Source organism: Somniosus microcephalus, chromosome 20 (assembly GCF_052327205.1).
Source record: "Somniosus microcephalus isolate GS21.2 chromosome 20, FLI_Smic_1.0, whole genome shotgun sequence".
In the NCBI taxonomy this organism is placed as follows: Eukaryota; Metazoa; Chordata; class Chondrichthyes; order Squaliformes; family Somniosidae; genus Somniosus; species Somniosus microcephalus.
In genome coordinates, this window is record NC_141006.1 from 63,060,009 (window position 1) to 63,073,297 (window position 13,289).

General features: G+C 53.6%; 1 protein-coding gene across 1 annotated transcript in view; it reads left to right on the plus strand.

The window, feature by feature from the left end:
• snrnp40 (small nuclear ribonucleoprotein 40 (U5)) overlaps positions 1-13,289 on the plus strand; it is a 39,467-nt gene that overhangs the window by 20,649 nt on the left and 5,529 nt on the right. The window contains exons 4-6 of the mRNA XM_085962822.1: positions 2,025-2,190; positions 8,130-8,252; positions 12,447-12,567. Of these exons, the coding sequence (XP_085818948.1) occupies positions 2,025-2,190; positions 8,130-8,252; positions 12,447-12,567 (410 nt within the window). The remainder of the gene's footprint in view (positions 1-2,024; positions 2,191-8,129; positions 8,253-12,446; positions 12,568-13,289) is intronic.

A 13,289-nucleotide genomic window follows, 5' to 3' on the forward strand; every position in this document is an offset into this window, starting at 1 on the left:
GCCACAGAGGGCGGTGGAGGCCAGTTCATTAAATATATTCAAGAAAGAGTTGGATATATTTCTTAAGGCTAAAGGGATCAAGGAATATGGGGAGAAGAGACAGGGTACTGAATTTGGATGATCAGCCATGATCTCATTGAATGGCGGAGCAGGCTCGAAGGGCCGAATGGCCTACTCCTGCTGCTATCTTCTATGTTTTTATTATGTGGCACTTTATCAAACGTCTTTTGGAAGTCCACATACACCACATCAACGGCATTGCCCTCATCAGTGCTCTCTGTTACCTCACCAAAAAACTCAATCAAGTTAGTTAAACACGATTTGCCTTTAACAAATCCGTGCTGGCTTTCCTTAATTAATCCACACTTGTCCAAGTGAGTGTTCATTTTTTCCCAGATTATCGTTTCTATAAGCTTCCACACTAACTATGTTAAACTGACTGGCCTGTAGTTGCTGGGTTTATCCTTACACCCTTTTTTTGAACAAGGGTGTAACATTTGCAATTCTCCAGTCCTCTGGCATCACCCCCGTATCTAAGGAGGATTGGAAAATTAGAAAACAGAAAAATAGGAGCAGGAGTCAAGCCCGCTCCGCCATTCAATATGATCATGGCTGATCCTCTATCTCAATACCATATTTCCGCGCTCTCCCCATACCCCTTGATGCCTTTTGTGTCCTTTATGGCCAGTACCTCCGCAATATCCACCTTTACTTCCCTCAGCATCCTAGGATGCATCCCATCCGGTCCTGGTGACTTATCTACTTTAAGTACAGCCAGCCTTTCTCATACCACCTCTATCAATTTTTATCCCATCCAGTATCTCAGCTACCTCCTTTTTCACTATGACTTTGGCAGCCTTTTCTTCCTTGGTAAAGACAGATGCAAAGTACTCATTTAGTACCTCAGCCATACCCTCTGCCTCCGTGCGTAGGTCTTCATTTGGCCCCTAATCAGCCCCACCCTTCCTCTTACGACCCGTTTACTATTTATATGCCTATATATAAGACTTCTGGATTTCCTTTTATGTTAGCTGCCAGTCTATTCTCATACTCTCTCTCTGCCCTTTTCACTTCCCCTCTGAACTTTCTATATTCAGCCTGGTTCTCACTTGTATTCTCAACCTGACATCTGTCATACGCCCCCTTTTTCTGCTTCATCTTACTCTCTATCTCTTTTGTCATCCAGCGAGCTCTGACTTTGGTTGCCCTACCTTTCCCCCTCGTGGGAATGGATAGTATGGTCTTTGAAACTTGGGACCAACTGGATAGGTTGCAATCTTCTTTTCTAGTCCTGTTCCTGTGTTCCTTTGTGAGAAAGTGCTGCAATTTTAATGAGACTGACTCGATACCTTGCCATTAGTCTTACACTCTTAGTTTCCTATATATCTGGTATTGTAGAACAGTTTTGTGCTCCTTGGAATTGACAAACCAAATACACCGTCCTACACACTTTTCCCCTTCCTATCCTTACTGTGTTGATTTCACCATCTCCCACTCTAGCTCATTCTTTCTTTCCATGGATCTCAAAATTATAGAACGACTTAGCCTGCCTTCCCTTCCTCCCTCAATCTACAGGTCTTTAAATTTTGAGTCATCTGACCCATCTAATTTATCTCTTTTTCCCATATTGGTATCCTTGCCTCTTCACCTTTGAATATAAATCATATTTGCGTGTCATCAATTCTCATCTCTGCTAGTCTAAACTGGATGCTTCCCTGGACACTTCAAGGAGGTTGAGCTGTGGGCTGTGGCAGTGACCAGTAATTGATAAACTGTGTGGTAAATGCAGTCAGAAAAAGAGGAAGCACAAGTAACTAGATTTCACTAAAATGAAGTAAAATAAAGTAAGCAGAGTTTATAAATAAAAAAACTATGATGATATTCTTCCACCTTCTCTTCCCCCCCCCCCCCCCCCCCCATCTACCCCAATTTAAAAACTGGTTTAATGTTCACTGATTTACTTTGTTGATCTAGTGTTTTGAGGCTGTCTTGCATTTGGGTTAATATTTCTGCTTTGTCTTCAGCATGCTTTTTTCAGCATCAACAGATAAAACTGTAGCAGTGTGGGACAGTGAAACAGGCGAAAGAATCAAGAGATTGAAAGGCCACACTTCCTTTGTGAATTCCTGTTACCCAGCCAGACGGGGACCACAGTTAGTCTGTACAGGGAGCGATGATGGAACAGTAAAGGTGATTGCAATTTAATATTGGTAGTTTGGGACATAATGGGCTCGATTTTCATTGACCCGTGGAGTCGGGATTGGAGGCGTGCGGGGGGTTAAAGTCCTGAATTCGGGGGTCCCGACACCATCCCGCCCCCAACCCGCCTCCATGTAAGTTTCAAAGGAGGCAGGTACCCGACCCGCCTACCCGAGGCGGGAAGGGATTAGTGCCAATTAACTGCCTGTTAACGGGCAGTTTTTGGCCTAATCCCTATTTTAAAGCTTGAAGTGTGGGATTCCCGACGGCTCCAAACCACACCAAGTTAGAGGAGTCGGGCCGTCGGGTTGAAGGACTTGGAGGGGTCGAGATGTCAGTGTTCAGGTGAGTGATGGGTACATGAGTGCAAAGGTAAGTGTGTTTGGTGTGTCTTTGTGTGTAAAGAAGTTTAAATTACCTGTACTTACCTTTTTAGCCTTCCTTCCTCTAGGTTTTGGGAGTCCATCAGCTAACCGGCACAGAAAGCAGAACGGCTACGAACTGTCAAAAGTGACAGCCTGCAGCTTTCTGTGCCGGAGAGATTTCTAACTGAGTCTGTGTAGAAGGACTCAGGTTAGAAGTAAGACTGTCAGTGTTTGACAGCTTCAAACAGCTGGGAAACACTGATATTTCATCTGTCAAAACGTCTTGACGGATGAAATTTCAGTCTGTGATGTCACCTGTTGCCGGGTGGCCCTTAATTGGACTGCTGAGCCCGCTGGGCGGGCTCAACAAGCTCAATCAAGTTAAAATCGCGTGGATTGGCCGCATCTCGATGGAGGCGGGACTAATACCCCGAAAGTTGTAGTCCCGCCTCCAACCTGACTTTTGAATGAAAATCACCCCCAATGTGTTTTTCAGCCTAGTGGTGGTTCACGGGGCTTAAAAACTGAAGGGTTAATTCAGAAATTCTAAAGCAGAAGCTTGTAGGGATAAAAATATCCTGGCAAGGACTGAGCAGGCACCAGTACAAATGTATTACCCTCTCCTTTGGATAGATGTGTTTGGCAGGGAATGGGGCTCTGCCACTAGCTCAGTGAGTTTATCCGGTGAATAGCTGAGTCAAACAGACCAGTAATGTCCCAGGTTCAGCCTTGGGTCTGTACTGAATTTGCTCATTTGAGCCAGGGCTGCAGTTGCATGGTTAGCATTGGCTTCAGTGCCAGGACAAGGGAGAGCAAGGTTACCAGGATTTCTGCTCCTGAATGCCATCCAGTTGCACCCTGCTAGAAAGTATGTGTTGGGTGAGAATGGGATCTGGCTGGCTATGTCACCTTATCCCATTGACAACCACTGTCTAGCCTCGTACACCAAGAATTGTCATTTGAGCAAGGTTGTTGACAACTGTGGAGCTGCACCCCAGCAAAGGTCAATGACTTCAGGAGAGGACCAAAAATTGGAAAAATATATTGGTCAAATTGCATGCACTTGTGATGTAAGTAAAACCCTAGACTGGTATTATAGTTGCTGAAATTTGAAAAACATGATGTGAAAAGGTGCGTAAGGAAAGTCGCACATCTTTTAATGGCAATGTACACATTGCTCATAGGGCACTGTTCCAAAGGAATATATTACAATTGCCATCTTTCAGCGTAGTCCAATATATGTTACTCCCATAAATTGTTTACACTAGATAATGCTTTTGGACAAAAACAAAGAAATTCTCTCCCTGTAAAACACTCCCTACTACAAAAACTGAGACAGGTTGACAGTTTGGGCTCTTTATCTCTTCTGTCTCTCTCTCTCCTTTCTGCTCGCTCCTCTCCCCCCCCGCTTGCTCCTCCCCCCCCCCCCCGATCGCTCCTCTCCCCCCCCCCCCCCCCGCTCGCTCCTCTCCCCCCCCCCCCCGCTCGCTCCTCTCCCCCCCCCGCTCGCTCCTCTCCCCCCCCCGCTCGCTCCTCTCCCCCCCCGCTCGCTCCTCTCCCCCCCCTGCTCGCTCCTCTCCCCCCCTGCTCGCTCCTCCCCCCCCTGCTCGCTCCTCCCCCCCCTGCTCGCTCCTCCCCCCCCTGCTCGCTCCTCCCCCCCCTGCTCGCTCCTCCCCCCCCTGCTCGCTCCTCCCCCCCCCTGCTCGCTCCTCCCCCCCCCTGCTCGCTCCTCCCCCCCCCTGCTCGCTCCTCTCCCCCCCTGCTCGCTCCTCTCCCCCCCTGCTCGCTCCTCTCCCCCCCTGCTCGCTCCTCTCCCCCCCTGCTCGCTCCTCTCCCCCCCTGCTCGCTCCTCTCCCCCCCTGCTCGCTCCTCTCCCCCCCTGCTCGCTCCTCTCCCCCCCTGCTCGCTCCTCTCCCCCCCTGCTCGCTCCTCTCCCCCCCTGCTCGCTCCTCTCCCCCCCTGCTCGCTCCTCTCCCCCCCTGCTCGCTCCTCTCCCCCCCTGCTCGCTCCTCTCCCCCCCTGCTCGCTCCTCTCCCCCCCTGCTCGCTCCTCTCCCCCCCTGCTCGCTCCTCTCCCCCCCTGCTCGCTCCTCTCCCCCCCTGCTCGCTCCTCTCCCCCCCTGCTCGCTCCTCTCCCCCCCTGCTCGCTCCTCTCCCCCCCTGCTCGCTCCTCTCCCCCCCTGCTCGCTCCTCTCCCCCCCTGCTCGCTCCTCTCCCCCCCTGCTCGCTCCTCTCCCCCCCTGCTCGCTCCTCTCCCCCCCTGCTCGCTCCTCTCCCCCCCTGCTCGCTCCTCTCCCCCCCTGCTCGCTCCTCTCCCCCCCTGCTCGCTCCTCTCCCCCCCTGCTCGCTCCTCTCCCCCCCTGCTCGCTCCTCTCCCCCCCTGCTCGCTCCTCTCCCCCCCTGCTCGCTCCTCTCCCCCCCTGCTCGCTCCTCTCCCCCCCTGCTCGCTCCTCTCCCCCCCTGCTCGCTCCTCTCCCCCCCTGCTCGCTCCTCTCCCCCCCTGCTCGCTCCTCTCCCCCCCTGCTCGCTCCTCTCCCCCCCTGCTCGCTCCTCTCCCCCCCTGCTCGCTCCTCTCCCCCCCTGCTCGCTCCTCTCCCCCCCTGCTCGCTCCTCTCCCCCCCTGCTCGCTCCTCTCCCCCCCTGCTCGCTCCTCTCCCCCCCCTGCTCGCTCCTCTCCCCCCCCTGCTCGCTCCTCTCCCCCCCCTGCTCGCTCCTCTCCCCCCCCTGCTCGCTCCTCTCCCCCCCCTGCTCGCTCCTCTCCCCCCCCTGCTCGCTCCTCTCCCCCCCCTGCTCGCTCCTCTCCCCCCCCTGCTCGCTCCTCTCCCCCCCCTGCTCGCTCCTCTCCCCCCCCTGCTCGCTCCTCTCCCCCCCCTGCTCGCTCCTCTCCCCCCCCCTGCTCGCTCCTCTCCCCCCCCCTGCTCGCTCCTCTCCCCCCCCTGCTCGCTCCTCTCCCCCCCCTGCTCGCTCCTCTCCCCCCCCTGCTCGCTCCTCTCCCCCCCCTGCTCGCTCCTCTCCCCCCCCTGCTCGCTCCTCTCCCCCCCCTGCTCGCTCCTCTCCCCCCCCTGCTCGCTCCTCTCCCCCCCCTGCTCGCTCCTCTCCCCCCCCTGCTCGCTCCTCTCCCCCCCCTGCTCGCTCCTCTCCCCCCCCTGCTCGCTCCTCTCCCCCCCCTGCTCGCTCCTCTCCCCCCCCTGCTCGCTCCTCTCCCCCCCCTGCTCGCTCCTCTCCCCCCCCTGCTCGCTCCTCTCCCCCCCCTGCTCGCTCCTCTCCCCCCCCTGCTCGCTCCTCTCCCCCCCCTGCTCGCTCCTCTCCCCCCCCTGCTCGCTCCTCTCCCCCCCCTGCTCGCTCCTCTCCCCCCCCTGCTCGCTCCTCTCCCCCCCCTGCTCGCTCCTCTCCCCCCCCTGCTCGCTCCTCTCCCCCCCCTGCTCGCTCCTCTCCCCCCCCTGCTCGCTCCTCTCCCCCCCCTGCTCGCTCCTCTCCCCCCCCTGCTCGCTCCTCTCCCCCCCCTGCTCGCTCCTCTCCCCCCCCTGCTCGCTCCTCTCCCCCCCTGCTCGCTCCTCTCCCCCCCCTGCTCGCTCCTCTCCCCCCCTGCTCGCTCCTCTCCCCCCCTGCTCGCTCCTCTCCCCCCCTGCTCGCTCCTCTCCCCCCCTGCTCGCTCCTCTCCCCCCCTGCTCGCTCCTCTCCCCCCCTGCTCGCTCCTCTCCCCCCCTGCTCGCTCCTCTCCCCCCCCTGCTCGCTCCTCTCCCCCCCCCCGCTCGCTCCTCTCCCCCCCCCGCTCGCTCCTCTCCCCCCCCCGCTCGCTCCTCTCCCCCCCCCCGCTCGCTCCTCTCCCCCCCCCGCTCGCTCCTCTCCCCCCCCCGCTCGCTCCTCTCCCCCCCCCGCTCGCTCCTCTCCCCCCCCCGCTCGCTCCTCTCCCCCCCCGCTCGCTCCTCTCCCCCCCCCGCTCGCTCCTCTCCCCCCCCCCCGCTCGCTCCTCTCCCCCCCCCCCGCTCGCTCCTCTCCCCCCCCCGCTCGCTCCTCTCCCCCCCCCGCTCGCTCCTCTCCCCCCCCCGCTCGCTCCTCTCCCCCCCCCGCTCGCTCCTCTCCCCCCCCCGCTCGCTCCTCTCCCCCCCCCGCTCGCTCCTCTCCCCCCCCCGCTCGCTCCTCTCCCCCCCCCCGCTCGCTCCTCTCCCCCCCCCCGCTCGCTCCTCTCCCCCCCCCGCTCGCTCCTCTCCCCCCCCCGCTCGCTCCTCTCCCCCCCCCGCTCGCTCCTCTCCCCCCCCCGCTCGCTCCTCTCCCCCCCCCGCTCGCTCCTCTCCCCCCCCGCTCGCTCCTCTCCCCCCCCGCTCGCTCCTCTCCCCCCCCGCTCGCTCCTCTCCCCCCCCGCTCGCTCCTCTCCCCCCCCGCTCGCTCCTCTCCCCCCCCGCTCGCTCCTCTCCCCCCCCGCTCGCTCCTCTCCCCCCCCGCTCGCTCCTCTCCCCCCCCGCTCGCTCCTCTCCCCCCCCGCTCGCTCCTCTCCCCCCCCGCTCGCTCCTCTCCCCCCCCGCTCGCTCCTCTCCCCCCCCGCTCGCTCCTCTCCCCCCCCGCTCGCTCCTCTCCCCCCCCGCTCGCTCCTCTCCCCCCCCGCTCGCTCCTCTCCCCCCCCGCTCGCTCCTCTCCCCCCCCGCTCGCTCCTCTCCCCCCCCGCTCGCTCCTCTCCCCCCCCCGCTCGCTGCTCTCCCCCCCCGCTCGCTGCTCTCCCCCCCCGCTCGCTGCTCTCCCCCCCCGCTCGCTGCTCTCCCCCCCCGCTCGCTGCTCTCCCCCCCCCGCTCGCTGCTCTCCCCCCCCCGCTCGCTGCTCTCCCCCCCCGCTCGCTGCTCTCCCCCCCCCCGCTCGCTGCTCTCCCCCCCCCCCGCTCGCTGCTCTCCCCCCCCCCCGCTCGCTGCTCTCCCCCTCCCGCTCGCTGCTCTCCCCCCCCCCCCGCTCGCTGCTCTCCCCCCCCCCGCTCGCTGCTCTCCCCCCCCCCCCCGCTCGCTGCTCTCCCCCCCCCCCCCCCCCCCGCTCGCTGCTCTCCCCCCCCCCCCCCCGCTCGCTGCTCTCCCCCCCGCTCGCTGCTCTCCCCCCCGCTCGCTGCTCTCCCCCCCCGCTCGCTGCTCTCCCCCCCCCGCTCGCTGCTCTCCCCCCCCGCTCGCTGCTCTCCCCCCCACGCTCGCTGCTCTCCCCCCCCCGCTCGCTGCCCTCCCCCCCCCGCTCGCTGCTCTCCCCCCCCCCCGCTCGCTGCTCTCCCCCCCCCCCCCCCGCTCGCTCCTCTCCCCCCCCGCCCGCTCGCTGCTCTCCCCCCCCCCCCCGCTCGCTCCTCTCCCCCCCCCACCCCCCGCTCGCCCCTCGCCCCCCCCGCCGCTCGCTCCTCTCCCCCCCCCCCCCGCTCGCTCCTCTCCTTTCCCACCTCGCTTGCTTCTTTTCCTCCTCCTCGATCGCTTGTTTGCTCTCCCTCTTTTCCCTCCCCTATCTATCTCTTCCCTATCCATTGTTGTGCCTGTCTTATTCTCTCTTTTGTCGTCTCTTTAAAAATGTATTTCTACATCTAAATAACATTTTTTCTGTACCCTAGCTATGGGACATCCGGAAGAAGGCTGCTATCCATACATTTCAGAACACATACCAAGTGCTAGCGGCAACATTTAACGATACAAGTGACCAGATTATCTCTGGTGGTATCGATAATGACATTAAGGTAAGATGGTCCTTAGAGTGAATAATTCATTAGCCACATGAAAGTGTAAAATTGAACTAATCAACAAAAAAATGGCAATGCTGAGTTTTAGAATCGCTATTAAAATTTAAAGCTGCAATGTTTTTTCGATAAAATGACTTTTTATTTCTCTTTGTTCCCCCGGGGCCAATTTCAGGAAGGCACAGGTGTGTAGTTGAATGCTGACCTGTGGTCTTTGCCCCTGGGTTTAACAGGTAGGTTTCTTTAGCAATAGCCTACATAAGAACATAAGAAATAGGAGCAGGAGTAGGTCATTCAGCTCTACGAGCCTGCTCCGCCATTCAATGAGATCATGGCTGATCTTCTGCTTCAACTCCATTCACCGGCCCTATCGCCATATCCCTTGATGCCCTTACTAGTCAGAAATCTATCGACTTCTGTTTTGAATATACCCAATGACTGAGCCTCCACAGCCCTCTGGGGTAGAGAATTCCAAAGATTCACCACCCTGTGTGTGAAGAAATTTCTTCTAATCTCAGTCCTGAATGGCCTACCCTTTATCCTGAGGCTGTGGCCCCTGGTTCTAGACTCCCCAGCCAAGGGAAACATTCTCCCAGCATCCACCCTATCAAGCCCTGTAATAATTTTGTATGCTTCAATGAGATCCCCTCTCATTCTTCTGAATTCAAGAGAATACAGGCCTAGTTTACTCAATCTCTTCTCATATGACAGTCCCGCCATCCCAGGAATCAATCCCGTGAACCTTTGTTGCACTTCCTCTATGGCAAGTATATCCTTCCTTAGATAAGGAGACCAAAATTGTACACCGTACTCCAGGTGTGGTCTCACTAAGGCCCTATATAATTGGTAAGACTTCTTTACAAGAGGATGAGAGTACAGGAGTAATGAAGGCCAGCATACCATTTGCCTTCCTAATGGCTTGCTGCACCTGCACATTCACTTTCAGTGACTCATGTACAAGGACACCCAGGTCCCTTTGAGCATCTGCATTCCCCAATCTTTCACCATTTAGGAAATACTCTGCCTTTCTGCTTTTTCTACCAAAGTGGATAACTTCACATATATCCACATTATATTCCATCTGCCATGTTCTCGCCCACTCACTGAGCCTGTCGAGATCCCCTTGAAGCCTCTTCACATCCTCTTCGCAACTGACACTGCCACCTAGCTTTGTATCATCAGCAAATTTGGAAATGTTACATTTGGTCCCCTCATCCAAATCATTGATATAGATTGTGAATAGCTGGGGCCCAAGCACCAATCCTTGCGGTACCCCACTAGTCACAGCCTGCCACCCTGAAAAAGACCCGTTTATCCCTACTCTTTGTTTTCTGTCTGTTAACCAATTTTCAATCCATGCTAGTATATTAACCCCTAATTTTGTTCACCAACCTCTTGTGTGGGACCTAATCGAAGGCCTTCTGAAAATACAGATACACCACATCTACCAGTTCCCCTTTGTCTACTCCACTAGTTACATCCTCAAAGAACTCCAATAGGTTTGTCAAACAGGATTTCCCTTTCATAAATCCATGTTGACTGCCTCTCTTACTATTAGTTTCTAAGTGCCCAGTTGCCTATTGTCCAGGTTTGACCTGGTGGTCCTGAGAGATGTTTTATATGGATTCAATTTATAGGCACCACTGCTCTATATGGGAATGCACATCCCAAGGTTTGTGGACCCATCGCAGACCTCCTGGCATACTGATCAGCTGATGCTCCCAACTTTTTCAGAAGTGGGCCCTCTGGCACTGTGTCTGCTGACAAAGAACATCACTGATGTGAAATCAGTGAGCAGATTGTACGGTGCCTGTTTCTGCTTTTAGTCCTGACTCACTTCAGATCTGGTAATGCTGCGGTTGGCACTAAATCTTAATTATTACCAGTATCTCACCTGAGTATTTTGTGGCGGATTCTTTTAGCAGGCATGCCAAACACCCACATGTGTCAGATTATGGAAAAACATATCTGCTGTTCACTTTCTAGAATAGACTCGCGAAGTTCTGTTGTTCAAGACCTGAGTGATAACCAACGACCCTCCAATGTTCTGGTTCTGCTAAAGTGACAATAGTGGTTGTTGCAACCTATTGTGCCGCTATTGATGCCTGGTAGTGGTAGGAGAACCTGTCTTTTTTTAAGGGAATTCCTTATTTGTTCTCATCCGTTTTATTTTCTGAGGGTGTTGACTCCTTGATTGAAGTATGATTTTTCCAATAGCGTGCCCAAGTGGCTATTCTTGATGTGCTGATAGGCTACTCAACTATTGTGGGTCACAGCCGAGTCTCATCCTGTTCTCACCCAGCGTCTACACACGGACATTTCCAGTAGGGGTTAGCAGGTAGTGGCCAGGGCTAGGGGCACTGGCCAGCTTTTCCTTTTTCTAATCCTCAAATCATGGTGTGGTTCTGTGGGCAATTGTAGCATTCAGCTGAGGTCAACTACGTCGGCACAGGCTGGAACTCGCACTAGACTTTCCTGGCCTGCATGGTTCAGCCACTCGCAGGATAACTTCACTGAACATTGAGGGGGAGCTTAGATTTTTGAGCTTTGTGGGGAAGCCTGAAAAATCAAGCCCGAGTAAAACTCTATTTCTGTGTTTATGTTTTATATTCTCTCCTTTTTAAGCCAAGGACTTTGAGTACCCTTAAATTCTTTACTTTCATCATTTTTGAAAAGTAATCCCACTTTTGATTTTGGCCAGACCAACTTCTCTAGCCTCAGAATCAGGAAAATGGTATAGCTGGGAAGCTGTATCTGATGCCTTGGGTGGATCATATTTTATTATGTACAAAAAAATAAGCATTTTTGTCTGAGGATTTTGATTTATTGGATTCCTTCTTGCTGGTCACAAAGATAAAATCGGTTAATGTGTTTATGGCCTGGTGTACCAAAGGCACCTGGAGGACAAAGAGTAGCTAAACATGTTACTGCCTGTTAAATGCAGAGCATTAAGCATATTCTGTCTAAAGCACTGCCCCTGACAGTTAGTTGACTGGAGCAGTGCTAAATTTCCTGAAATCACAAGTTGATCTAAGTGGTTGGAACAGAACATTGGGCTTCTCCGACCATGCCATTCAATTCAAGCATTCTCTGATATCCTAGGAAATTTTTTTAAGTAATATGTTTGATTGACTATACCTGAGATGAAGATAAGTTCAGTTTGAGGGGCATGACCGCAATTTTCTGTAGCCCATTTGACAGACTCTCTATAGCCGAGTGTCCAGTTGTGAGCTTGAGCTCACCACTCAGTCTGGAACTGTCAGTCACGAGAGTCTAGTCAGAGGACTTTATAGTAGCAAGTAGCCCTGTAAGAAGTAAGCAACTATATTTAGAATGGGAGAAAATTGTCATGGGGAAAATAATTTCCTATCTTTATCATGGGCATCTTCTTGAATACAGTTTGTCCTCCAAGTTTATTTGAGTTTTGAACTGCTTTTAAAGGAAAAAGAACTGGGGGGAAATGGGATGAGTGAAGGAATCCCAGAAGATTCCTGGATTTGAACATCTTGAAGGGCTCATGGCCTGTGTTTCTTTCTCCCCCTTCCCCCCCCCCCCCCCCCCCCTGAAGCCTTGTTGTTTAGGATACTGCATGAATCCATTGTATGGAGGATAAACCTCATTCAAAGAATGAAATCATTCCGAATGTTTGCCAAAAATGAGGAGCTCATGTACCAATTGTTTTGCAAATAGATATTGGCTAGGATGAGTTTGCACTGGTTGAGAAAGTTGGCAAGGAAGGATATTTGAGATAGCCAAGGAGTAACCCTATAACATGTCTGATGTGGGCTTGTAAAATTATCAGGGAGACTTGCACATTCTGACACAAACTGCACAACTCGGAGTATAACTTTTCAAAATGCATAGTAGAAGATCTTGTAAATCACAATGCAGTAGACTCCAAAAAGCCAAGGAGTATCCCTATAACATGTCTGATGTGGGCTTGTAAAATTATCAGGGAGACTTGCACATTCTGACACAAACTGCACAACTCGGAGTATAACTTTTCAAAATGCATAGTAGAAGATCTTGTAAATCACAATGCAGTAGACTCCAAAAATTTAAAAAAAATCTCTGCTGTGGTTAATTTTGAAACGTTTTTTAATTTTGTATCTACTTGTACCCAAATATTGTTTGTGGCATGCCTGTTACTGACTTGAAATTATTTTTTTAAAGTTCAACTTTTTTTCTTGTTAGGTTTGGGACCTCCGACAAAACAAGTTAATTTATACCATGCGTGGTCATACAGACTCTGTGACTGGCTTGGCTCTAAGTGGAGATGGCTCTTACCTTCTTTCTAATTCTATGGACAATACAGGTAATAAGTGCAGAAAACGCTGGAAAAACTCAGCAGGCCAGGCAACATCCGTGGAGAGAGAAACAGAGTTAACGTTTCAGGTCGAAGACCCTTCGTCAGAACCTTTTCGACCTGAAACGTTGACTATATTTCTCTCTCCACGGATGTTGCCTGGCCTGCTGAGTTTTTCCAGCATTTTCTGTTGTTATTTCGGATTTCCAGCATCCACAGTATTTTGCTATCGTACAGGTATTAAGTGTGTTTTTTTTTTAAAGAGGGATGGAAGTGGTTAACTGTTATATTCTATTTATAAGACCCTGAGAGCATTAAATAATCAGATTAATTAAATCGGACAGGAGGTAACATACATCTGATTCCTTTAGACCTTTTGGAAGAGTGACAAAGTGTAGAAAGTCCTAACTTGCATTCGAATAGTGCCTTATCACATCCTCTGCATGTCCCAAAGTTACTTCACATCCATTGAATTATCTTTAAAATGTAGTCACTGTTGTTAAGAAGACAAACATGTCAGCCACTTTGCACACAAGATCCCACAAACAGCGACTCATAGAATGATACAACACAGAAGGAGGCTATTTGGCCCATCGTGCCTGTGCCAGCTCTTTGAAAGAGCTCTCCAATTAATCTCACTCCCCTGCTCTTTCCCCATAGCCCTGCAGATTTTTCATGTTCAAGTCTATATCCAATTCCCTTTTGAATGTTACTTTTGAATCTGCTTTCAC